Below are 25350 nucleotides of genomic sequence, written 5' to 3'. Positions count from 1 at the left end.
TTCAGATGTTTATTACATTTCCATGCAAAGAGGAAAGTTCATTGGAAAGTTCAGTAAAAATGGGGAGCTGGCTGTTGAGCAGGGAGATCTCCATGCCAGCTCTTGGATGCACAGCACGCATTCCATACAGCACCCCAAGGATCCAAAGACCAGCAGGATGCTGGAGCTCACACCAGGAGCCCAGGCAGACAACAGCCCAGGGGCTCAGTGCTGCTCAGTTTTGAATAATCGTGATTGTACTGACCCAGCACAGGCCTGCATCCTGCTCACCAGCACATGCCAGCAGCACAGGGCTGGCCTGCCACCACCTGCCTCCTCCAGGTGGGGGTGGCTGGAGCACTGGACTCCATGTGTAGGACAACTTTCCAAGAGGCAGGACACATGCCAGGACAAGAGAGCAGGGTCTCACCCAGACCAGGTGGCCACTGTGCTTCACCTGGATGCCAGACCTCTGCTTGTAGGGTCTCTGTAAGGGCACAGCCTTCACCCAAGGGTGGTATGAAGCTTCACTGGAAGAACTCCTCTCTCCCCTCCCTGGGCTGGGCCTTTCCTTCTTGGAAGCCCCATATGAGATAAAGGCACATCAGTGGTTCCCTGGGAAGGCAGATTACTTTTTGCTGAGTGCTGGGACTTGCACCTTCACCCAGGCAGGAAGGGTTCAGCTTCAGCTGGGGGCTGCAGCACAAGACACTGCATCAAGCTGTGTTTTCCCAATCATGGACAGGACAGACATGTCTGGTGCCCACCTGGACATCACCGATGGACCCAAGGGGACACTGGCATGTGTGCACCACAGCACACTGGTGACAGTCCTGCCTGCCATTCCCACTGGTGGCACACGCTTGCAGCTCTGCAAGCCAACAACCTCTATTAAGTCAGATGGTGATGGAGTTAGTGCTGGAGAACTGAGATACGTAGGAAGCCAGGATGGGGTTGGTGGGAAGAACTTTGATGGGCAAGTCCCAGCTGAAGGTGTCCACTTCCATCTGCTCCACCCCAGTCCAGGTGACAGCCTCTGATTGGCTCCCACGAACCAAGCAAGTCCCTGCTGACTCCCCAGAAGTCACAAACTCAAAGTGCAGCCTCCACTTCAGGGACACTGTGGGCAAGAGGGCAGTCAGCACATAACACTCACAAGTGTCAGGGACAGCAACTGTCTCAGCACAGTCTGTCCTGGCAAGGGGACAGCAAATGACCCCACTCACACAGGCCAGCTCCCTCCCAAGGGACACAGCTCTGCTGAGCAAGGGCAGGGCTGGGGACATCACAGTCCTCCTGCAGAGACAAGCAGGGGTGTGTCCCTTCCCTGGTGGGTACTAACCAATGTTGGTGGTGAATCCTGGGGTTGAGCTGAGCGGGATGGGCAGGCTGAAGCTGCTCTGTGCTGTGTGCAGGCAGGACTCCTGATGGCGGGCGTGCACGGTGAAAGAGACAGGCTGGCCCCGCCGCCGCTGGAACTCCTCCTGGATGCTCTCCTCTGTCTGCAGGCTCACTGAGAACTGCAGGGCAATTGGCAGGGTGCTTGCTCTCACAACCTCATACATACCTCTTGCAAAGCCTTGGGGGGTCCATTTCCCAAATGAACTCAGGACTGGACCACTGTCCGCCTCAGACTCCAAGGAGACCCCAGCTGGGTCCCACCAGAAACCCTCACAGCCCAGTGCCACCCCAATCCCTTCTCCACATCCCTCACTCTAAACCCCTGCCTCTCCCCAGTAACCCCAGACACAGCAATGACCTGCAGACATGGAATATCTCCTTCTGAGAAGTTGAAGGTCCCAATGACATCCTCTCCAATCTTATACACAGTCTTAAAGATGCAGAATGTCCCCACCTTCCCACGAGTGTTGCTGATGTTATACAGGTCTGTGGAGCAAGAAAAGGGATAAGGGTTGTGGCAGCACAAGGCTCTGCTCTGTGCAGTGCCCTGGGTTAATGACATGACATCATGCCTCTTGTTCAGGTCCCTAGAGTGGTATTTCCTTTAGGAAATTTCTGCAGTGCGCAAGGGCAAACCCTATACTGGCTGCCATGTGCCATGGGCAGAGGGCTCTCAGTCTGAAGTAGGAACAGCCAGAGACTGGCTAGGGGTCTCTGACCAAAGCAGGCCCTGATAGAGCTGCTACACAGCTATAGTTGGAACTTTGTCACAGAGAAATATTTTGCAGCTGGCCCTGAGATGTTCTCCATGACCAGCCTCTTAGGAAGGACAGCAGGTTTGAGCAGGGAATATGACCTACGCAGGCTGCGTCGGGAGGTGGCCACCATGAGCAGCTCTGTCGCTAGGTCTGCCAGGCGAGAGTCTTTCTTCAAGCTCTCCTCCTCCTCCAGGAAGGGGTTTGAGGGTGCAACAGCCTCATCCTGTGGGAACTGGTAATCCTTGAGCCCTGGGAAGGAGGTGAGAGCATCAGCAGGGCAGGGTGCAGCCCGGGCTGCCTGTGCAGGGAGGGCAGTGCGTGGCCTTACCGTGCAGCACGAGGACGCGGAAGGGCACGCGCAGGAGCTTGATGGGGGAGTTGACGCGCTGGCAGCCGATGGTCAGCTTGTACACGTACTTCACTGACTGCCCCCGGAAAGAGGGGGGGCCATCCAAAGGCAGGGTCTCACAGTATGAATCTGCAATGAGGGCAGAAAATTTGCTTTCCAAAGCCAGGAGGAAGATCCTGCAGCTGTTGTGTGCAGGCTCCCTGCACCAAGTGTTATGACCAGCAGTGCTGAGCTAGAGACAGAGCCTGGTGCTTTCTGCTGTCTCCTCTTTCCTCCAGCAGCCAAGCACAACCCAGCTCCCCTGCACAAGGCACACTGCTCCCCACATCACATGAACCATCATCCAGATACTGCTTCCAGCACATACAACCACACACACAAACTTTTGTCTCCAAAGAATGTGAAAGACGTAAAATCCAGGAATACAATCACGAGAGCTAAACTTACTCATCACGAGTTCAACCCAAATTTGCCTCTGTACACTCCTTTGCCCAGCTCTCTCACAGCACAGCCTCCTCCAGGCCCTGTCCCATGCAAGTATTGATCAGTACTTCATGCCTCTTTTTCTTTTGCTTTTGCTTTACACAAACCCTCAAACTCAGCAACAAGTAACTTTTCTCCTGTGTTTTTCTTTGAAGGACTGCAGGTAAATGATCAACAAACAATTCCTGAGACCTTCACATCAACCTGTGGTTTGTCCCCCTTGACAAGCTGATGACTTAGATCACAAAGTCTCTGATTCTGAGGGCTCTGAGGTACTGGGGCCTGGCTTTCACCACATTCAGCCCTCCTAGAGCTCCTTGGCCACCACACAAACCCCAATGCCTCTTGACACAGTGTGAACACTTCTGAAGCTTTCCCAAACCACACGCTGTATAACAAGAAAGACACAAACAGTGAACTGTGGAAAGTCTCCACCTCTCTGGCTTGCCCACCGTAATGCAGATACGCCCTGCCAGAGGAAGGGCAGCATCCTGCTCTGAAACCACAGATCCTTCCCCATGTCTGGCACACACTGAATGTTGAGGCTTAGATTAAAAGTTACAGTTACATTTTAAATATAACTTCTGGATTTCAAATAACAGGACTGGAAGAAAGAAAAAAGCCTGTGCTAGTGTGTAGTGGCGACAGGATGTCACACCTTAAAACACAAGCCTCTCTTTCTGGATGAGGGTGCAGATAAAATAGAGAACTATCCTGACAGGGAGGAAAATCAGACATTTCCAAGGAAAGAAGCAGACTTCTGTAACCCCCATACCAGACTCAACAAGAGGGCTCACAAAGACCTTCCCACCCATTGAGGATAATCTGAGCAGAGACCACCACAGTCAGAGAAGGATGGACAGTTTGCTACCTGGCTCAGGAATGCCAAGACTCAGAAGTCCCAGCTTTCGTGCATATCCCAGAAGGAAGCACATTCCTGCACTACAAATGCCTTCCTTACCCACCTGCTGTGCCCTCTGGCTGGCCTTCTGGCCTGTGTCCAGGCTGCTTCCATTTCCTCCCCTCTCTGTGATCTACCAAATTTTTAAAGGTATTACAAAACCAGAGTGGAGGCAAAACAGCCACAGAAATTATTTGAGGAGTTGAGAAAAAGCTTCATGGTGACAAATTTAAAGAGTTCAGCCTGGGCCACGTGTCAAAGGGCTGGGATATGAGTCAACCTCAACATATAGGCACCATAACAAGAGTAAGGTATTGTGGAATAAGTTGGTCAGCAAATGAAAACAAGTCCTTTTATCAAGAGACAGTCTGACACAACCTCAGCTGTATGTGCCAGCTCTGGCTGCAGTTTAATAACACAGTATATTGCTGAAGCAGAATTAAGATTTCTTGGGTTTTCTGGTTTGGTTTTTTTTCCCCCTTCCCAAACTGCGTAGGAAAACTCAAAACTTCTGAAAAACAGGAAATGAAGAATTAAGATACACACCCACACAGCCTTAACTCTCCCTCCATGGAGCTGGCAGGAGACCCCAGGAATGGTCTGCAAGTGTGCCAGCTGCCGTCTCACGTGACAGCAGCAGCACCACAGGCTGATGGTATCGGTGTGAACAGCCTGGCATGAACAAGACCAGGGCTGTGATACAGCCTGGGATTTCAGTGCTAAAAATGCAGTGCCACATGCAGCCACATCACATGTGATGCATGAAACAGACAGGTGAATCACACAGCAAAGGGGAAAGGCTGGACTGTACAGCCAAGGAACCTCAAAGAATAGGAGAGTTTGTGTCCTTCCAGAGGAGCTGTGTCCAAGCAGCAGGCAGATGCAGGTTGCTTGTGCCAGTGCCACCCAGAGGCAGAGAGGACACACACACATCACGACGTCATTGGAAAGGGTAGAAAATCCCTAGCTTAGCTGGGGGTTGAACAGCTTCTGCCTGTTAAACCAGCGCACAGTCAATCCCTCAATCCATCCCAGCCACCTGGAACTTGGGCTGTCGTCACTGATCTGTTATCTCAGAAACTGCCCAACTTGCCTAAAGTGTACCAGGAAAAGGGACTTCCCTCTGCTCCCAGGGAATGGATGCTCCAGCCCCAAACCTGCAAGCAGCAAGGAACACAGGAGAATCCAAGTGAGCCTCAGGCCAGCTAAGATTTCTGCTTCCTCCTCCTTCCTCCTGGCATGGTATCTCCTTTCCCCAGCATGCTGCTGTACAATAATAAGTGAATAACTAAACATCTTCAGACATCAGGCTCTGCAGTTTAGGGGCACAGCCCCACGATGGCACTGCCCCACCCCACTAACCACCAAGGCAAGCCAGTCTGGCTTCACCAGGTCCACCTTTCCCTCCAGTGAGGCCCCTCCAAAGCCAGAAAGACAGGAGACACCAGCTTCAAAACCAGCACGTCCCAACCCCGCGGCTGCCTGGTCTCCCTTGCAGCTTCACCTCCAGCTCTGCAGAGCTCAGTGATCCAGCAGAGCCCATCCCAGCATAGGCACTATCCTTTCCCTGCACTCTGCAGTGTCAGAGGTCTCCATCAACAATTCCCAGCAGATCCCTGGGAAAATAACAAAACTCTCCATGCACAGCCTGAGAGGTCTAACATCACTGCTGCTAATCACAGGCCACTGGAATGCAAAGGAGATCTGACATGACCTGAACAGGCTGGGTCACACAGCCACCAACCAAGAGAAAACAGCGCATACTCAGCTCTTTCCACAGCTATCGACTCAAACATGGAGAGCTCTGAGCAGAGAAGATGAGGAGTGCTCAATTTCACAGCAGGAAAACTAGAACATCCAGAAGACTGTTATTTCCAGGACAGCCACAACCTGAAGAGGAAGAACAAACCTTTGGAGGACACCAGCCTAAACTCCAAGAATACACCAGTGTGACTGAAGAAATAAAGGCAAGGAAATGCAGGTGTGTTCCTCCTGCTGCAAGTAGGTATTTCAAAAGTTTTATGGCTTGCATATACACAGTGGACCTGCAGCAAATGCCCCAGGCCAGGGGCCGGACTGAGGGACACACTGCAGTACACAGCCCTAGTGCAGCAGAGAACAGACTCTCGATGCTGCAGCAGCTCCTCAGCACTCATGCTCCAATCAAAGCACACCACGTTTTGTGAGCATCAGGATCTCACACTTGCAGCACTCAGGTCTGCAAAGCCAGTTTTGAAAGCAGAGCCCCCCAGAGAGGAGCTCTGTGAGCAGGGGAAGAGAAGACAGGACTCACAGGACTTGGACTCCCCAGGATCCAGTCGCAAGTCACAGAAGAGGATCTTTGGTGGAGTGGACAGGATACACTGACCCCGCTCTCCTGGAAGAGAATAAGAAACACATGAATGCTGCACAGCCTCAGGCTGTGTCCAGGTCAGTCAAGCTTTATCCCCATGGGGAAGAACACGGAGAGGAGAGCCAGAGAGGAAGCATCTCTTGCTCTGGTCATATTATGAGACGTTGCCACTGCAGCTGGACAAACAACTGTCATGTTTCAACCCAAGATACTGTCACTGTGATTTCAGTATTAACACTGTCCCACAACATCTATCACCAGGAAAGCAACACAACTTTGTACTCCTGATGCACGCTGCATCAAGACACACACATTATGGTCTGCTTGACTCCTGCTCACTGTGCTCTCACTGTCCCTACCCGGGTGACAGGCAGGAGTGGCACTCACCTCTGTTGGGGACAAAGACGGTCTCGTTCTCTGCCTGCACATCGTGCTTGCTGCCATCAGAGGGAGGGAGTGCCACCCGGCTCTCGCTGGCGTGAAACTGGCAGTGGATCTGGGCACTGGCCCATGCCAGCATCTCACTGAAAGCAAAGAGCAACACTCATATCTCTGCTTTAAACCTCAATTACAGCAGGCAGGAATTGGGAGAAGAGCAATTCTGCCAGCTCAGCTCCATGCAGGACTGCTTGTCTGGAAGAAAGGTGTTGCTTCACCATCACTGAAGCTGCTCTCACAGTCCCCTTCCAAACAAGCCCTGGGAGTAAGCTCAAGCTGGGATGCTGACTCAAAGCCACTTCCACCCCAGCTGCTGACAACAGCATCACCCAAAGCCTGGCTCTGCAGCCCGAGGACTCTTTTTAAGCAGCAATAATTGCAGTCTGAGCCACAACACCATCAGCACAGCACTGACATGGCATGATAAAACGTATCTGCCCTAAGAAACATGCTGTACACCCATGGCAGAGGACAACAGGCAGCAGAGGTCAGGAGCCCCTGCCCCCTTCTATGATGACAAGAAACAAGGTGGCTTGTGCAAAACTTCACAGGGATCTTTCAGCCAACATGCTGAGATCAACTGTTTCAAGATCCAGTCCAAAGCCTTTCTCATTTGTTCATCTTTCGCATCACCCACAGATTAGAACTGGCCACTCATGCACTCTTGGGAGGACACCTCAAGCTGCTGCAGGTGGACCCTGGCACAGGACTCTCAGCCATGAGGAGTTAAATCCCAAGTCACAAATCCCACAGAGCAGCACTCTGGTGACAACACAATCATTAGGGAAGTGGGCAAATTCTAAAGCAACAAATTCCTGCAGCCTGGGCTCAGCTGCCCCTGCCCACAGCACAGAGATGCCCCAAGCTCAACACTCCTCAGGGCAGGTAGGCATAGACATGCTCTCTCTGGTCCCACAGCACCATCCCCAACAAGAACATCAGCTGCTGTTTGTGCCACACCAAAGGAGGATGCTTCTGGGTCTTTCATTAGGACCTACTCACTCCTCCTTATGCAAGGACTTTGCTGACGGCAGTAGCGGAGGCAAAGGTGTCATTCTGACCCCTCTCTGTACAGCCCCAGCAATTAATGTAGGGCCACGCATCCAGCACAAAAAACACTCTTGTATTTTGGACTCTGCTGTGATGTCAGCCATTCCATAGGGCACTTCCCAGGGTATCAGTGACACCTTTCAGTTTCCAAATCACTCCTCTATTTTTTTTCCAATAGTGGTCTCTACAGTTTAGCCAGTGAATAGCTCCTCTGGTGTTTTCTAACATCACAATCTGATTAGTAAGCACCAACAACAGAGCTCTAGGCAGCACAGGGATTTTTTGTGGCACACGAATGTCCCTCCATGTGACACATCACAGCAGTTAAAGGTCTAGATGAACTCGGGAAAAAGGTGTGCTGTATTTGTGTCAGCTGACTAATGATGAGCTATTTGATCTCTTGTATGTGCTGGCTGCCCTTACCCAAGCACACCTCAGTTACTATGCCTAGTTGCTCTGAGCCCTACAGCTGTAATTCTGCATTTTCAAAAGTACCACCACGGCTTTTTCTGGTAACAACAGACATAGGGCTGCCGTATGTTTTTTTCTTGTAAAGTATCTGCTGTTTGGAAGCAGAGAACTGCTCTTGCTTGAGGCAATGTTTGCTAATTTTATATAAGCTTAGAGCTTAGCTTGATTACAATACCTTCAAACATCATATTTTGAGTATTTTTTTCTTTTTCAGTATAGCTTTACAACACGCCACTGGATTGTTTTCATTTTTTCTAGCCAGACGTCACAACAAAATTTGCATGTCCCTTCCTGCCAGCAGAGCTGGCTTGCTCAGCTAGTGCTTGTTCAGCAGTGGAGGATCCTGCACTGGTGCTGAGGTCACTTCCTTACAGTCTCACCTTCCCCAACAACTGCTGCAGCCTACACAGGACATATTCCAGGCAGCCTCTGAGTAGAAGAAATTTTTTTTTTTGTACTCCACCATCAAATTAATTTCCTGCCTTTCTTTCAATTCTGTTCCCGTTCTCAATATGTGGCCACGCTGTCCCTCCACCTGTCAGCCCCAAAACCTCCCAGACTCTGACAGGTCTCTCTGCCTGTTGCTTTGATCTGGCTCCTGCCTTTACACACAGCTTCATTTTCCAAACCACCAATCTATTTGCTGCTGCTGCCACTCATTTGACTTAGCCAGGTCTTGCCCCATTGATCACCTGGGGCTTTTTTATTATTTTAAAAACTTTTCTTTTTCAAGAGGCAGTCTTCTACAGATCACAACACATCTGAAGTTTTAAATGAAGCTCTCATGAGTGCACTGAAACCCCTCCCAAACCATGCTACTTGCTACCCTTGCAGTCCCACGTTTCAGAAGCAGACGAAACACAGGACATCTTGTCATCACAGAGGACAAAACTCTGGGAAGCTGGATGCTTATGCCACAGCTGAATTTGAAACTCGGTCTCAGCAGCCAAGAGGAAACAGGAAGAAAAGACAGAAAGTTAAGGAAGGCAATAAATACAGAATCCTTCTGCTGCTGAGACAGCAGGCACTGTGAGTGGGCCCACCAAAACAATCACATGTGAACATCATTCTAGTGATGAAAACACGCTGAACCTGACAGGGCTGGGAACAGGCACTTCCCAGGAAGGACTCAAGATGAGAAAGCACTCTCCACTCCCTAAGGAATCAGACAAGGCCGCACACTCAGCGGACACAAAGGCTTTGGGTGATTACTTGTGACATAGAGTCACCCCCTGTGAGCCAATATGGGAAGCTCCCCTCTTTTCACATTTCCTCAGCACTGAGAAGGGGAGATGCGGGGCTCAAGGGCTGGGCCGCAGAAAATGTGGTTGCAGAAGGTGCCCCCTTCAGACCCGACCCTTTGTCTGCCACCTCTGGAGGCAGGGCTCACATTGATCTGTCCAGCACTGCTGGATAAAAGAGAGCTCCTTCCACGAATGCAGGAAATAATGACGCTGCCTGGATGTTGCTGTGTGGGACTGTCACCCTGGTGTGACCAGATAGCCCACTTTGACAGCCAGTTTGGCTTCATTTTCCGCCAGTCACTGCCACTGAGGGCTCACCTGAGCAACAGAGAATCTCTAACTGCATACCTCCTTCCTTGTCTACTTCTTGGGGGCACAAAACCAGCATAATTACCTCAGCTTCACCCCCAAAATTGAGAGATGATGCAAGGCTTCTTTAAGGGAGTGCCTTGAGTTGGGAAGTCACAAGGGGCTGAGCTGGCACCACTGCCCTACAATGCAGCCATGACTACTACCCCAGAGAGGGGAGAGAGGGGGTCATTCCCTCTGGAGGGACCCAGGCTGCTCCAACACCTGGAGGCTCTGTGCATGGACTGGCACAGGCTCCTGTACCTGCTGGCAGACGTGGACGAAGCCGATAATGGGTTGGTGAAGGTGATCACACACTCCAGCACCTCCCCTGCCAGGAACACGGGCCCACGGCCCAGCTTGGCCACCACTTCAATCATGGCTTGGACAGTCCTGCTGCACACCTGCCAAAAAAAGCCAACATTGGGCATGTTATCACAGAATCACACATTCAAGGTATTACCAAATGGTTTGGGGTGGAAGAGTCCTTAAAGACCATCTTGTTCCAGCTCCCCTCCCACCACTCCCACCAGAACAGATTGCTCAGGACCCCATCTTGCAATGGGATTTATTTCCAGGGATAAAACAACCACAGTTTGTCTAGGCAACCTGTGCCAGTGCCTCACCACCCTCACAGAAAATAATTTCTTCTTAATATTTAATCTAAATATTTAATCTATTTTCAGTTTAAAGCCATTCCCCCTTGTGCCGTCACGGAAACACGGAGAGAGGGCTGGGCCATGTAACTGAGGGGGAATGGGGACAGAGACACACACACACCCAAGAGGTGTGGGGGGAAACACGCACAACCCCGTCTTTACAAACACACACATCTTCCTCCCAGGCCCACACAGGCCAGAAGTGCGGTCAGGACACACCGCGACGGTGAGAAGCACAGCCCTGACACCCAAGCCCTGCGGTCCCGAACGTAAACCCGCACACGGACAGCTCTACCCGAGGGATCAAGGACACAGGGCCGCAACCTTTCCGCAGCTCCCGCCTCGGGCCCACTCACCACCCGCACAGGCCGCACTCGCCGTCCGCCACCACTGCAGGCCCGGCTCCCCCCCGCCGCTTGGCGGGGATCGGCAGCGCTCGGGCAGAGTTCGGCAGCGCTCGGGCAGAGTTCGGCAAGGCTCGGGCCTAGTTCGACAAAGCTCGGGCCTAGTTCGGCAAAGCTCGGGCCTAGTTCGGCAACGCTCGGGCAGCGTTCGGGAACACTCGGGAACACTCGGAAACACTCGGGCAGAATTCGGGCACTCTCGGTCGGCTCACCGGCAGCTCCCGGACAGCGCTCGGCAACTCTCGCACGCCCCTCAGCAGCGCTCGCTCAGCGCTCGGCTACTCTCGGAATCTGCTCGGCGGCGCTCGGCCGCGCTCGGCCGGGCAGCCCCAGGGACCGGCGGCGGGGCGGGTCCGTGCTTCCGCCGTGCCCCGGGGGCGCGGGCGGGGCGGGGCGGGGCGGGGCGGTGAAGAAGAGGGCGCGCACGGGGCGGGGGGCGGCGATGGCGGCGGCGGAGGAGACGGTGGAGTGGCCGCTGATGCGGCGCTACGAGGGGGCAGCGCAGGGCCGCGGCGTGGCGGCGGACGGCTGGCGCGTCTGCCTGGCACACAGCTTCGAGGAGCTGCGGCAGCCCTACGGCGCCGGGGACGTGCCGCTCCGCGATGTCCTGCGGCACGTCGGCCTCGCCTTGCGGTACGGCGGGGGATGGAGGGGGCCGGGAACTCACCGGTACGAGGGAGGGCGTCCCGCGGGGGACACGGCGTTGCGCTGGAGCCGCGGGGGCCTCATCCCGGGCAGGCACCGGAGACGTCCCGGTGTACAGAGAGGCAGAGTCCGGCGGATTACGGAAGGCCCCGGGCTGACGGGAGCCGCCCTCGTCCTGCCCAGAGGCGCCGGCACTCTCCAGCCTTCCTGGCGCCGGCACCGGGAGCAATTGGTGCTGAAGGGGCAGCACCCGGCGCTTGGGCTCCTCAGAACGGGGTGAGCTGGGAGGACTGGGGGCATCGCTTGGCGATGGGGACCCCCATTTCCCACCCCTAGGGCTCATCGCTGCCGCATCCTCCCCGGCACAGTCCCCAGTGCTGGCAGCTGGAGGTTAAACTGGGGCCAGCTGGGAGGGGTTTGGAACGCTGTGCGCCGTGGCAGGTTCGGGAGCGGGGCACCTCTCTGGGCTTTGCGTCGGGGTGAGCTGGAGGTAACGACGGGGAGCGCGCCTGGAAAGCCAGAATGTCGCTTTAGCCTTTAACGCTGGAGTGCGGGTGCTGGCAGTGTTTGTGTGCCCGCCAGGCTGAACGCGGGGACCTGCCACGGCATCGCTTATTTCCTTGTGCTGGGTTTATGACTCCTGCCTCCATTTTCTGCTGGTGTCCTTGGAGGCTGCCACTTGCCAAGCTGGTTCCTGCAAAGCTGGATGAAAGGGCAGATTCTGGATTGCTTCGGGGTGCATGGCATGCTGGTCTGACCTGAGACACCCCGGTATGAGCCTGGGCACCCGGGAAGGGAGAGCATGGGTCATGCACCAGAGATAAATAAAGGCTGCTGGAAAAGCTGCTGTAGCAGGTTGGGATGAGCTGAGCATGTGGGAAAGCGTGAAGTTCTGGTGGGATGACCAGGGAGGAGAGGTGATCCTGGCCTTGTTCTCATTGAAGTCTGGAAGAGCCTTGTATCAGTCCTAGGAAAAAAGCAAGAAGCTTGACGTCAAACTACTGCCTCTTCTCCTGTTCAAGTTTAGGAGGTAATTTGGTTGTTTTCTCAAAGTACTTTTGCCATGGCAAGAGCTTCTTTGCGAGGAGATTCCAGCCACAAGAGCAGAGGAGACGAAGTGCTAGGGTCATGAGAAATACCTGTGTGCTTTTGATTTAAACCCCAAGGCCAACATTTCTGGCTGATAGGGTAGCCCGTTCAGGGATGCGAGGATATATGGGGGGCTGCATGCTCCAGGCATCGGTGGGCATCTCAGCATCTGCCTGGCTGGGGCAGCCAGCTCATGGAAACCTGCGAGAGAAACCTGGAGTTCAGTTCTGTGTCACGGTGCAGGGATCTGTGAAGCCCTGCAGATTGGCCTGCCCTTTCTTGAATGACCCCTGTGCCAGGGATGTTCTCAAAACTTGTCATGGCTTGGTGCATCGAGTCCAAAGTCACCTGGTGCAGGTGCTTGTAGCCACTGGGAGCTCCCTGGGGTCGCTGCTTGGGCTCAGGAGGTCCAGAGGAGCTCAGCAGAGGAGCCGCAGCATTCTGGGTTGACATTGTTGCGTTGAATTAAACATGATGGAGGGTGCCCTCTTCTGCAGCACCAGTGCTACGTGCAGGTGACATGGCTGGGGGTGTGGACAGCCGTGGTGCAGGATTTTTTTGTTTATCAGGGCTTGTCAGTGTAACTGTGGGTGGCATGTGTGTCTGGAAAGAAGGGCTGTGCAGAGGGCTCAGCTAGGGCTCAGCTGGGGCTGGCGAGGCAGGAGAAGAGGTGCAGGTAGGTTCCCGAAGAGGTGGCTCATGTGTCCTGAGAGGGGTCACGCCATGAATCCAGATCGGGTGGGTAATGTTCGGCTAGGTTTTAACTCCGCTGCCAATTTGAAGGAGAAGAAATGCCCTCCAGCTCTGGCAGGGCTTTTGTTGCTACAGAACACAGTCTTTCTCCTTGTTATTCTTCAGCCCTGGCAGAGCTGTTAATAGCCAGCAATTGGGCATAAACTGCTGGGCTTCTCCTCCTGGTTTGCATGATTTTGGGAGAGGCTGGCAGGAGAAGAGTTTGCATATTGAGATGATAAAATGGCTTTGGCAGTGGCAATAAATCTCAAAGCTTTTCTACTGTGTTCTCCTGTAAAAACTGCTTCCTGAAACCCATCTCCTGCCTCCTTTCCAAGAAGTCAGGATGCCCTGCTAGGCTGTGCTGCAGCCACTCTGCCTGAGCACCTTATTTCCTGTTGCCAGAAGCCTGCTGGGGGAGCAGCTGGGTTGGTTCCCTGACACTGGATTGAAAAAGAATAATAATCATTTCCTTGAGAGAGAGAGCACTGCCAAAACCTCGCCTTGGCAGGGTAAGGCTGTGACTGTCCTGTCTGGAGAAGAGCAGTTGCTGCAGATATAGCTTTAAGATAGTGGCAGGCCCTGGTTCAGGGCAGTCAAGCAGGACAGGCTGGTTCTCATCATGCCCTGAACCCCTGTGAGCAAAACGTCCACAAACAGTCAAACACAAAGCTGGGTCTGTAGGAGTGGAGAGCAGGCTGCAGTTAGGTCCTGTGTGATTGCAGCCCAGAAAATCTCACCCTGAGATGGATTTGAGGATCTTAGATGTTGGTGAATAAAGGTGAATGCCCAGTGAGCAACCAAAAAATCAGCTGTGGGTTGGTTCTGTTTGGGAAGGGTAGTAGTAGAGGTGTCGTGGGAGAGCCTCTCCCCCCTTGCTCCTGGGTGTGCATGTCCCCAGGGAATTATTGCTCATTGCCCATCACCTATGCTCTGCCTCCTGTGCAACCAGGGGCAGGACAGGCTGTGTGCTCCTGGCTGGGCTGGTTTTCTGCTCAGCAATATGGAATGGATGTTTGCGGGTAGCTCAGGGACACTGCTCACTGTGGAGGCTCCTGTGTCCCCCCTGCCCACCTGGCACCCAGGGCCATGGAGCTGCCAGCTGGGTCTTACCTGACTGTTTGCTGGGCAAGGTTCAGCACCTTCTGGTCCAGTAGCTGTTTTCCATGTGCTAATTGTCTCTGTATAGAAGGCTTAACTTGCGGCAGTTTATTAGCCAAAGCCAGTACTTTACAAGCATTGACTCGGAGCCCAGCCCTGCTCCTCTTGCCTGCAGTGGTGCTGGCACACCCAGCTGCAGGTGTGCCCCTGTTTGGGTGTCTTGATTCCCAGACCTTTGGGTGAGAAATTATCTGATGGGCAGTGCTGGTCTGTGCAACTGGTGTTTGGATGGAGGCAAGTCCCCAGGATCCTGCCAGCTGTGGACAGCAACGATCACCACTTCCAGGGCAGGGCTGCCCTTTGCCCTCTGCCCCAATGAAGTGGTAGTGTGTGGCAATGGGGAAGTGGAGGTGGAAGAGCAAGGCTCCTGTCCCTGGGGCAGTGTGTGTCTCCTCTGGGCTTGCACCTCTGCTTGCAGGCCTTCCTTAGTAGTGCACCAGGCATGGGGGTGGTGGTGGCCCTTGTGTGCATTCCCACTTCTCCATGAACGTCTGGGAAAGCCTGTGCTACATGAGCTGGGAGTCCTGCTCTTCAGTTGCCCTTGCAGTCAGGCCTGAGCTGCCTGAACTCTGCCCTCTTGTGCTGGCTGAGTGATGCATGCTCCAGGTGGGTGATAGAGCCTTATCACCCCCTGTGCCATGGGCATGGGGCACAGGTTCCTCTTGTACACGTCTGCAAGGAGGGAAAGCTCAGCCTGTGCTCATCCTGCCTGGTGACAATGAAGGGATGGTGTTGCCTGCTCCTCACTTCTTCAATACTTCTCTTTCCCTTGCAGGTACTTCAGGTGGTGGGTCAAGAAGACCCGGATAGAGAAGAAAAAGGCCTTCATTGACCTCTTGTGTGCTGTTCCTCTGCAGCAGATCTATGGTCAGCCTCCATCCACTCTGGGCACTGGGGTGGGCAGGGGTTCACACGAGGCTGTCAGGGTGCTAGATGGAATGAGGAGCTTTTGTGATTTGGGCGATACTGAGTGGCTCTGCCCTGCAGAGATGCATGGGGAGAGTTCTTGAGCCAGGTGCCACCTGGGGGAGGAATGGAGTTGCTAACTCTTGGTGTCTTTGCCAGGGTGCCCGCTCGGCGGGATTGGGGGAGGCACCATCACCCGTGGCTGGCGGGGAGAGTTCTGCCGCTGGCAGCTGAACCCTGGCCTTTACCACTACGAAACGGTCATTGCCAACCAGGTAGGGTCTGTGAGGGGAGTGACAGTCACTGCAGCAGCCTGGGCAGTTGGGACATCTGCCACAGGGCTCCTCTCACCCCTGCATTGCTCCTCTCCTCCACAGTTCACAGTGTGCCTGCGGTGCAAGGGGCAGACCATTTACCAGCAGGTCTTGTCTGTGGAGAGACCCAGCAGCCTGCAGGGCTGGAACTGGGGCTACTGCGGCCACTACGCCTTTTACCATGCCCTGTACCCCCGTGCCTGGCTGGTCTACGAGCTGCCGGGGCAGCAGGTGGTGCTCACCTGCCGGCAGGTCTCGCCCGTCATCCCCCATGACTATAAGGTAAGGCGGTGACGGCATCCCCGAGGGCAGAGCCACTTGCTAGCGCCTTTTCCAGCGTTTCCCGGCTCCTGAGGGCAGAGCTGCTTGTTAGCTGCTGCTATCCCAGCATTTCCCTGCTCCCGAGGGCAGAGCTCCTTGCTCGCCATTCCCAGCGTTTCCCCGCTGCCGAGGGCAGAGCTCCTTGCTCGCCATTCCCAGCGTTTCCCCGCTGCCGAGGGCAGAGCTCCTTGCTCGCCATTCCCAGCGTTTCCCCGCTGCCGAGGGCAGAGCTCCTTGCTCCCATTCCCAGCGTTTCCCCAGGGCGGCTCTCGCTCCCATTCCCAGCGTTTCCCCACGGCCGCTCTCAGCAGCGCGGGGGGGGCAGCCCCGCAGCCGTGCGGGAGCTCGGCGCTGCAGCAAGGGATGGCTCAGCGCTGCCCGTGCTGGCTGCCAGCCCCAGGCGAGGGTGGCAGCTGTGCTGGGACACGTCTGGCCTTCCTCTTACCCCGGCATTGCAGCAGCACGTGAGCCTGGATCAGCCTGCCCAGCAAGTGAGTGAGGAGAGCCCGGCTGAGCCCTAAAGGCCTCTTTCTGTCCCTCTGCTGCCCGGCGTGCTGCTTGCCAGCCCAGGGCTGCTTCCCTTTGCGATTTTGTCTTGCCTGCCTCCCAAACTCCTCTGTTCCTGCTGCTGCTCCTCAGCTTGGCAAGAGACTCCAAGTCCAAGTTATTATTGCCGGTGCTCTTGCTGCCGCTGCATCCTGCGTGCTGTCCCCAGCAGGGGAAACGATGCCGGGGCAGCTGCCTGTGGAGCAGCAGCCCTGGAGGCAGCACTGTGCGTCTCTGCCAGGACTCCAGCTTGCCAGTGGGAGTGTTCGTCTGGGAGGTGGAGAACGGGAGGGACGAGGACGTGGAGGTGTCCATCATGTTCAGCCTGCAGAACGGCCCGGGAGCGAAGGAGGCCGGGAGCGGCGGGCACTGGAACGAGCCCTTCACCTTCCACAAGGATGGCCAGCGGGTTGCTGGGGTCCTGCTGCACCACTGCCCGCCCGTGAACCCCTTCACCCTGGCCATCTCGGCCCGGGAGAAGGTAAAGGGCTGGCCCTGCTGCTGGGGCTCCTGCTGGGGAGGTTGTGCAGCCCTGCTGCATGTGGGGCAGCTGCCTGCAGGCAGCTGGCAGAGGATGGCGGTGCAGGGGCTTGGGGTTGGCAGCGTTCCTCAGGGCTTGCCTGACGCCAGGAGTGGGGACATGACTTCCCTGAGGGCACCCTCTTTGGGGATGGTGTCAGGAGAGCAGCTGAGGAACGAGTTGAGAGTTGCTGGGCAGCCCATGAGAAGTGAGTGTCATGTCCTGCTGGTGGTATTGGGGAGGGGAGAGCATGAATCCTCTCCTCCAGAGGAGCAGCCCCTGATGATGCTCTTCCCTCGTTCAGGCTGGCACGGGAGTCACCCATGTGACGGCATTCAATCCCACGGGATTGGGTAGAGAGGTGTGGCAGGACCTCCTGCAGGATGGCAGGCTGGATTCACCCTCTGGTGAGTGCCTCCCTCCTCCGTGGGACGGGTGCAGGGGGAGCAGGGCAAATGGGTGGCCCTGCTGCTTCTGGGCACCCAAGCCAGGGTGGAGCTCTTTCCTCCAGCCTCCTTGGCTCTTCAAAATCTCCCCAGGATGCTGTGGCTTGTTCCCAATTTTAGGCTGTATCCAAAACTTCCTACTGGTTGTCCTTGCTGTCCTTGGTTCTCCAAAAGCTGTTCATACCACTTTGGGGCTGTTCTTGGGTATTGGTTACACGTGCCAGTATCTCATTATTCTGTGTGTGATTGCACACTGAATTGAGATTTCTGCTAGGAAGCCAGTGTGCTGCCCAGCCACCTTCCCATAGCTCCTGTTTCCAGATAAATGAGCTGTGTCCTGTTGGAATTGTTACCACCAGCATTTAACAATGCTTGGGGTTTAGTGCTGCCATCACTTTCTGTCCTCTTCCTACTGTAACAGTTCTCTGAACGTCTCTGGTATTCTTCTGATAATTCTGCATCCATCCTTAGGTCTCTGCTCACTCCCTTGGGAGGAGCCTTGAAGCAGGGTGGCATCTCCAGCCTTTGGTACTCTCCTCCTATTGCCATAAAAGGTGACCATTTCCCTAATGTCTGTCAGTTTTTAAACAAGGATGATGCTGACAAACTAGTGATGCTGGGTCTTTGCAAGTTTTCTTGAGGCTTAAGTTACGTAACTGAATCGTTCACTATGTAATTTTTTCCAGAAAAATAAGCTTCCTGCCTAGATGCACTCAGAGCTCTCCAGGCTATTGGGATGTGGTTTTTCTTCGTGCATGCCAGACATTATCATAGTCAGGATCTGTGCTTATGTTGCTCTAATGAGTTTACCTTGTACATATGTCAGAACCAGCATATAATTATCCAGCCACCTAAGGGCTTTTCTTAAATACCAGGGTGGCTCAAACGCCCTGCGAAAAGATGGAAACAATGACTGTCCCTAGAAAGTCACTGTGTCTCTGACTGCAGTGCAGATACAGAGTCATGGGATACTCTGTAGCTTCCATTCATGCCTGGTGGCTTTTCCTGCCTGATCTGTTCCTGTTCTTGGATGACTGAATCCTTTTAACCACTCCTCCCATGGAAGGTTTTTTTTTTTCCCTGTGGCGACATCATCCCTTAAAACCCTGGGCTGTACCTTCCAGGTTGTACAGGAGCTTTGGTATGCCCACTCTCATCTCCCTCAAGGTGTGTGTGAACTTCAGTTACCCTCCCTTTGGTCTTCCTTGGTTGGTTAAGAATATCTCAATTTTTCCTGGCAGGTAAAAGCAGACTGACAGAGAAGGGGGAGGTGACAGCAGCAGCAGTGTGTGCCAGCTGTAGTGTGCCCGCCCATGGGCACAAGACGCTGGAGTTAGCCCTGGCTTGGGACATGCCCTGTGTTCACTTTGGCTCCAAGGAGAAGCTGCACCTCAGGTAGGTGGGTTCTCTGCACTGGTGTTTGGCTCATACCCCCTTCTCCCTGACTAGTGTACTAAGAGGGGACCTTTTGCCACCCACTCCTGGTGGCTGTGGCCCTGCCAGCTCAGGGAGAGGGCCCTGTGTCCAGGCCCTGCTCCCCAAGCCCCTGCAGTAGCAGCTGAGTCCTGCTGTTCTCTGCAGTCCAGTGTCCCTCTGTGGTGTCCCAGGTGTGGGTTTCCCAGGTGGAGCCCACGGGGGGCTGACCAAACCCTCCCTTGGCAGGCGGTACACCCGGTTTTTTGGCAGCAAAGGTGATGCTGCTCCTGCCCTGTCCCATTACGCCCTGACACACTATGAGGAGTGGGAGAGGAAGATCGAAGCGTGGCAGAATCCCATCCTGGAGAACAGGTAGGGCAGATGGGAGCACCTTCCCCGTGGCCTCCTGGGCTTGGCTGCCACAGGAGCATCACCACCTCGGCCTCCGAGGCTGAGCTTCCCTCTTTCCCACAGCCAGCTGCCTTCCTGGTACAAGTCAGCCCTGTTCAATGAGCTCTACTTCCTGACGGATGGAGGGACCATCTGGATGGAGGTGCCCCCTGATTGCCGTGCCGAGGAGCTGCAGGGGCCGGCGGGGGCGGGGCTGTCCCACCTGCTCCCTGTCCTGCGGGAGTACGGAAGGTTTGCTTATTTGGAAGGTAACTCACAAGGATGTGAGGCATTCTCCAGCCTCGAGCCCTCCCATTACTGTAGCCATGTGTTTTGAACCTGCCATGGGGGTGTTTTTCACTCTCCAGTGGGTAGGGGGCAGTGCTATTCCCAGGAAAAGCCCTTGCAGCCCTGAAGGATAGGGCATGGAGTGTTCCCCACATGCCTGGTGCTCTGTGTAGAGAATGGAACCCTCTCGGAACGGGAGCCCCTGCCTGTGCTGGGAAAGATGCCCCTGTCCAGGACCCTGTGGAGGGAGGAGCTTTGCCCCTTGTCCCCTGCCCGTGGCAGTCTCCTTTCCCTCACCACCTGCCCTGTCCTGCCAGGCCAGGAGTACCGCATGTACAACACCTACGATGTCCATTTCTACGCCTCCTTCGCTCTCATCATGCTGTGGCCCAAGCTGCAGATCAGCCTGCAGTATGACATTGGTGAGTGTCCCCAGAGCCCTGCCTTGCTGCCCGCTCAGGGCTTCACCCGGGGGAGAGACAGAGCCTTGGGGACAGCTGCTGCTGCTGCAGAGATGTGTGCCTTGGAGCCAGCATCCCCCTCCAGCCACTCTGCTGTGCCCAGGGCTTGCAGCCCTGGAATATTGCTGCCCCAGCAGCTCTGTGCCAGCACTGGGGGTGCCTTCTTGCCATGCTGGGGGCACCCAGCTGGCTCTGCCTGCCCTGGGAGAGGCCCTGGTTTTCCCAGCTCTGTCCTTGCCCCTTGCAGAGCAGACATGGAGCTGTTTGCAGACTCCCAGTGCTCTGGCTGGTTTTGGTGGCTGCTTGTTGCTGGCCTGGTTAGGAGTGTGGAGCACAGCCCTTTGCTGGGCTCTGGTAGGGCTGAGCCCACTGGGTTCCCTTTCCCACCCTCCCTTAAGGGGTTAGTGACAGTTGCATGTCCCCAGCTGAGTGGGGGATGGAGAGCAGCCTGTCCCCTCAGCCCTTTCCAGAGGGCTGTGATCTTGGAGCTCCAAAGGGCAGCCTGGCATGCGGGTGGCTCTGCCTGTGCTTATGTTTGAACCTTTCTGCAGCAGTTTCTGCTGCCCTTCTTACTTGTCCTGCTTTGTGTCCTCTGCAGCTGTCACTGTGGTGAATGAGGATGTCCAGCCCCGGCAGTACCTGATGTGTGGTCAGACAGCCCAGGTGAAAATGAAGAATGTGGTGCCACATGACATTGGGGACCCAGGTGAGGGGTCTGTTGGCCCTGTGGGGGAGCAGAGGGGATGCCAAGCTGCGGGAAATGGGTATGGTGTGTGAAATACACTGTTTATTGTTGTCAAGCATTGGAACTGCCTGCCTGGGAAGTTGTGGTGCCACCATCCATGGCGTATTTAAAAGCCTAGATGTGGCACTTAGGGATGTGGTTCAGTGGTAGATTTAGCAGTGCTGAGAGGTCTTTTCCAACTTAAATGATTGGGTGATTCTATATTTTCTGGGACTGGAAAGCTTGATGTGTGGGGTGGTGATGAAGACCATGCTGTATGGATCTTTTACAAGGGAGACGGAGGGAAGTAGCAGGAAGGCTGTTCTCGCTAGAAATGGCACAGGGTACAACAAATAATTTCACTGCTGTTTGATCACAGCACCCTTGGGTCCTCGCTCCTGTGTAGGAGGAGGGATGTTTGTTGCTTGCTGCCCTGCTGCATCTGGTCTGTCCTGGTTTAGGTGACGAGCCGTGGCAGCGTGTCAATGCCTACCTGATGCACGACACTGCTGACTGGAAGGACCTCAACCTCAAGTTTGTGCTGCAGGTGTACCGTGACTACTACATGACCCGTGACTCCCTGTACCTGCGGGACATGTGGCCAGTGTGCCAGGTACTGGGAGGTCAGGCCGTGGGGCATCACCCTTCCCCACTTCCCACTTCAGGAGCCAAGCAGCTTCCTGAGAGGATGGATGCTCCCAAGCAGAGTGTGAGGAGCTTCCAGGATGTGAGGCCTGCGTGACCATGTCCTGCCTCTCCCACAGGCTGTGATGGAGTCGGAGCTGAAGTTTGACACGGATAACGACGGGCTCATTGAAAACGGAGGCTTTGCTGACCAGACATACGACGCGTGGGTGGTGCACGGAGCCAGGTGAGCAAGAGAGGCCAGGTGGGGGTTGGAGAGGGGGGCTGTGGGGAGGGGACATAGCTCAGAGCTGGGCCCTTGTATCCCATTTGTCACTGAACCCTTGAGGTGTCCCACATTGCTGATGCTTCTCTCGTTTGGCTCCGGCAGTGCCTACTGCGGCGGACTGTGGCTGGCTGCTGTGTGCATGATGTGCAAGATGGCAGAGGTGCTTGGGGATACTGAGGTCCAGCAGAAATACCTGGGCATCCTGAACAAGGGCAAGGAGGCGTTTGAGAGGATGCTCTGGAATGGTGGGTGCTCAGCAGCGGGGAACCACACTCAGCTGGCTGTGTGTCCCTTGGGAGGGAGTGGCTCCTCCTTGGATCATGGAGCCTTGTGGGGAATGGGGGAAGGAAGGGGTGATCTGTCCCTGCAAGCTGGGGAAAAAAGGAAGGGAGATGCTGCCCCTCCAAATGAAGGGGAAGGAGCAGGTGTCTAGGAAGGAATAGGTGTGGGAAAGGGAGAAGAGTCTTGAGGAAAAAGCAGCTGTGCTCCTGCCACACAGGGAGGTGTGTAGAGACAGGTCACATGAGCCAATATCTTAATCTATTGTTTTTAAACTGTATCCTGCCTTTTCTAGGAAAATACTACAACTATGATAGCAGTGGAAGTGACACGTCCATCAGCATCATGTCAGACCAGTGTGCTGGGCAGTGGTTTCTCGGAGCTTGTGGTCTGGACCAAGGGGAGTTTGAGGTAAGAGAAGGGGCTGCCTGGTGTGGTTGTGGCAAGATGGGACCTTTGACAGGAGAGAAGCACCAGCAAGGCTGGCACGTGTTGGGGGTTACACTTTAGGGCTAGTGTGGGAGGCACCTGCCTCCTGTCTCACTCGGCACACCATAGTGCAGACTGTTGGATGGGTACAGTGGAATCCATGTCAAACCAGAACCCTCTCACAGAGAGGCCATGCAAGCAGGGATGTGTAACTGCAGCTAGCTTTGGCCCCAGTGGGGTTTGCTGTGGGCAGGGTGCTATTTGTTTAAAAACGGTAGAAAAAAGTGTATGAAACTTTCCACGTTATTTGCTGCCCTGAAAAGTCCAAAATTAATATTAGAGGGATCTATGGCTTATTCCAAGTCCTGAAGGCTGTTGCTCTTCAGTTGCAAGAGAAGAATTGGCTGCAGCCTCCTCATGTCTGCTGGGATGCTCAGAGCAGCCACTGCTGCTGCAACACCTTACAGAGAGAGGGGCCATGCAAAACCTTTGGGTTATTTATACCCTGAGGGCTGCTGTCACAGCAAAGCTTTCTGGTGAACATGGGCAGCAGGCAAAGGCCTCAGCTGAGTGAAGGGAGGAGCGGCTTTGTCTTTGGGAGGGTGACAAACCACTTCATTGTGTGTTGGGAAATGAGAGAGGAGCTTCAGGTGACTTTGGCTGCTCATTCCCTGCTGTGTTTAACCCAGTGTGGGGCTGGGGCTGTGCCCGGGGCTCCAGGCAGGGTCTGGCCCAGCCCTCCTGAACTAAATCCCTCCTGCAGCTCCTTTTGGGGAGGAAACAGTCGATGTGGTGCAGTCCAGAATGTGGCCAGCCTTTCCCCAGCCTCAGCCCCTTGCTGCTGAAGGTGGCACTTGTCCCTGCTCTCTGGTGAGCTCTGAGCTGACTGCAGGTGGGACTGGTGAATTCCTCTCCTCTGTTACTATGACATTTCATGGATTTTTCCATGTATTTTGCTCCATTGCCTGGCGCGTCACTCCTGTCTGTGAGCTTATTAACGTGGCCTTGGTGGGTGCACAAGTCAGCAATGAGACATAAGAACCACCTGTGCTCCAGTCCTGAAGAGAGCGTGCCCAAAAGCTTCTGCCAGAGAAGGGCACTCCAGCCCTTCACTGATTCCTGCAGCACCCTCTGGGCTTATCTCCAGAGCCACAGTGGGGAAAAGTGTCTTTTCTTGGAGTCTTGGCTTGAGCATAGAGAGGAGGGATTTGCTGCTTTTGCTTTGGACTGCCCAGCCTTCCCTGGCAAGGTCCTGCCTGGTGTCATCCCAGCCTCTGCTTGCCCTGGCTCTGGTGTCACCAGACTGACAGTAAGTGTCTGGCACGTCCCTGGGCTGTGCTGATGAGCCCCATGGCTCTTGTCTCTCTTGCAAGTGACAGCCATAAAGCAGATGAGGATGGTGTGGTTGGTCAGGCCCCCAGAGCAAGCCCACAAGCGATGGGGAAGGGCATTGGCCAGTGATTGTGGGTGAGAAGCTGTTTTTGGAGATCAGCTAGATAGATGAACCATCAGCGTCCTCTTGAGCAACGTGGAATGTGGTTCAGCGCGTCTCTGTAAAGTATTTTGGGGCCTTTTTTAACCTTTTGGGGAAAGAGACATTTCACTTCCTCCTGTTATTTTTTGAGGTGGGCATTTGTGTCTGTTAACCCAGCGGGCTATGTTGCCCTTTTCCTCATGGGAATTTCAATCCCGGTCCAGCCCCAGCCTGAGGGGTCCACATGAGCACCAAGCCCATCTCTGTCCGCCCAGGTTTTCCCCAAGAGCCACGTCCTCAGCGCGCTCAAGACCATCTTTGAGAAGAACGTGCTGGGCTTTGCGGGCGGCACCATGGGCGCCGTGAATGGCATGAGGCCCGATGGCGTGCCCGACACCTCCAGCGTGCAGTCCAACGAGGTCTGGGTCGGCGTGGTCTACTCCCTGGCTGCCACCATGATCCAGGAGGTGAGCGGGGAGGATGCTGCTCTGCTGTGCTCACCAGGGTGTGCTCCGTGGGCGTGCTGACAGTGCTGTTCCCTCTCGTGCAGGGCATGGTGGAGGAAGGCTTCCGTACGGCAGAGGGCTGCTACCGGACAGTGTGGGAGCGGCTGGGCATGGCTTTCCAGACGCCGGAGGCCTACCGGGAGAAGAAGGTGTACCGCTCGCTGGCCTACATGCGGCCCCTCAGCATCTGGAGCATGCAGCTGGCCCTGGAGCGCCGGGCAGGCCAGGCACAGGCACCGGCACAGCTCACCCAGGGCCACAGCCACCCTTGAGCCTCGTGGCACTGGGCAGGGCACCACGGGCTGGGGGGTGCAGATGGCAGGCAGGGACCCTCCCCTCCCTCTCTGTGCTAATACTCACATTGCTGTTTTCCTTCCCTACCTCCACTACGTGCCCTTGACCCTCAGAGAGCTTCCAGCTGCTGATGCTGAGCACAAGACGGGACCAGAGGTGTGGGGGATGTCTCCTCAGAGCGCGGTGGCTTAAGGAGTTGCTGCTGGAGCCTGTGCCTCCCCTTCCCTATCACTCAGGGCTCTGACAGCGTGCAGGCTCCCCAGCCATCCCAAACTGCAGCTGGTACCTTGCCCAGAGGCACAGGAGACCTCTCTCCTGCAGGCATTGGGCTGGTGAAGGTGGGCAGCTGTCCTGCAGGGAAAGAAAAGGGTGTGGGTGAATGTGTGTGTGAGGATATTGGAGTGGTGCACTCAGGCACACGGATGCTGTAGTTGTCCTGGGGTGACACTGCACATTCTGACTGGCTCTGCCCCAGCAGGGCCTGTGGCAGATACAATCCCCAGGGGAGACCCGGCTCCCTGGACAGTGACAATCTGAGCCCAAGAAGCAGGTCCTGGTCTGGTACCATGGCCCCCTCCCTGCTGGCGCCGGGGGCAGGCAGTGGAGCACATGAAAGGGGATAAATCACTTCAGTTTTTAATAAATCTGTCCAGCTGTC

General features: G+C 55.1%; 2 protein-coding genes across 4 annotated transcripts; one reads left to right on the top strand and one right to left on the bottom strand.

The window, feature by feature from the left end:
• On the bottom strand, positions 1-11660 carry RGP1 (RGP1 homolog, RAB6A GEF complex partner 1). Of its 3 annotated transcripts, none has more exons than XM_030968857.1 (9): positions 11506-11660; positions 10040-10179; positions 6612-6748; positions 6165-6248; positions 2467-2616; positions 2241-2387; positions 1739-1866; positions 1322-1499; positions 1-1099 (listed from the first exon to the last, which is right to left on the bottom strand). In XM_030968857.1, the coding sequence occupies exons 2-9, from the start codon at positions 10153-10155 to the stop codon at positions 876-878; spliced, it is 1164 nt and encodes a 387-aa protein (XP_030824717.1). In that variant the 5' UTR covers positions 10156-10179; positions 11506-11660; the 3' UTR covers positions 1-875. The 3 variants fall into 3 exon arrangements, with proteins under 3 accessions (XP_030824717.1, XP_030824715.1, XP_030824714.1); XM_030968855.1 differs by lacking the exon at positions 11506-11660 and adding an exon at positions 11051-11177; XM_030968854.1 differs by lacking the exon at positions 11506-11660 and adding an exon at positions 10791-10893.
• Positions 11281-25350, top strand: GBA2 (glucosylceramidase beta 2). The gene is made up of 17 exons (XM_030968853.1): positions 11281-11471; positions 15241-15332; positions 15531-15646; positions 15749-15967; positions 16794-17033; positions 17377-17479; positions 18760-18913; positions 19181-19306; positions 19409-19593; positions 19930-20034; positions 20672-20779; positions 21259-21410; positions 21562-21668; positions 21813-21955; positions 22285-22400; positions 24168-24359; positions 24443-25350. Exons 1-17 carry the CDS (start codon positions 11281-11283, stop codon positions 24668-24670), a joined length of 2577 nt encoding a protein of 858 aa, XP_030824713.1. The 3' UTR covers positions 24671-25350.

The sequence above is a fragment of the Camarhynchus parvulus genome, chromosome Z, assembly GCF_901933205.1.
Source record: "Camarhynchus parvulus chromosome Z, STF_HiC, whole genome shotgun sequence".
Lineage (NCBI taxonomy): Eukaryota > Metazoa > Chordata > Aves > Passeriformes > Thraupidae > Camarhynchus > Camarhynchus parvulus.
This window is presented reverse-complemented; position numbering and strand designations above follow the sequence as displayed.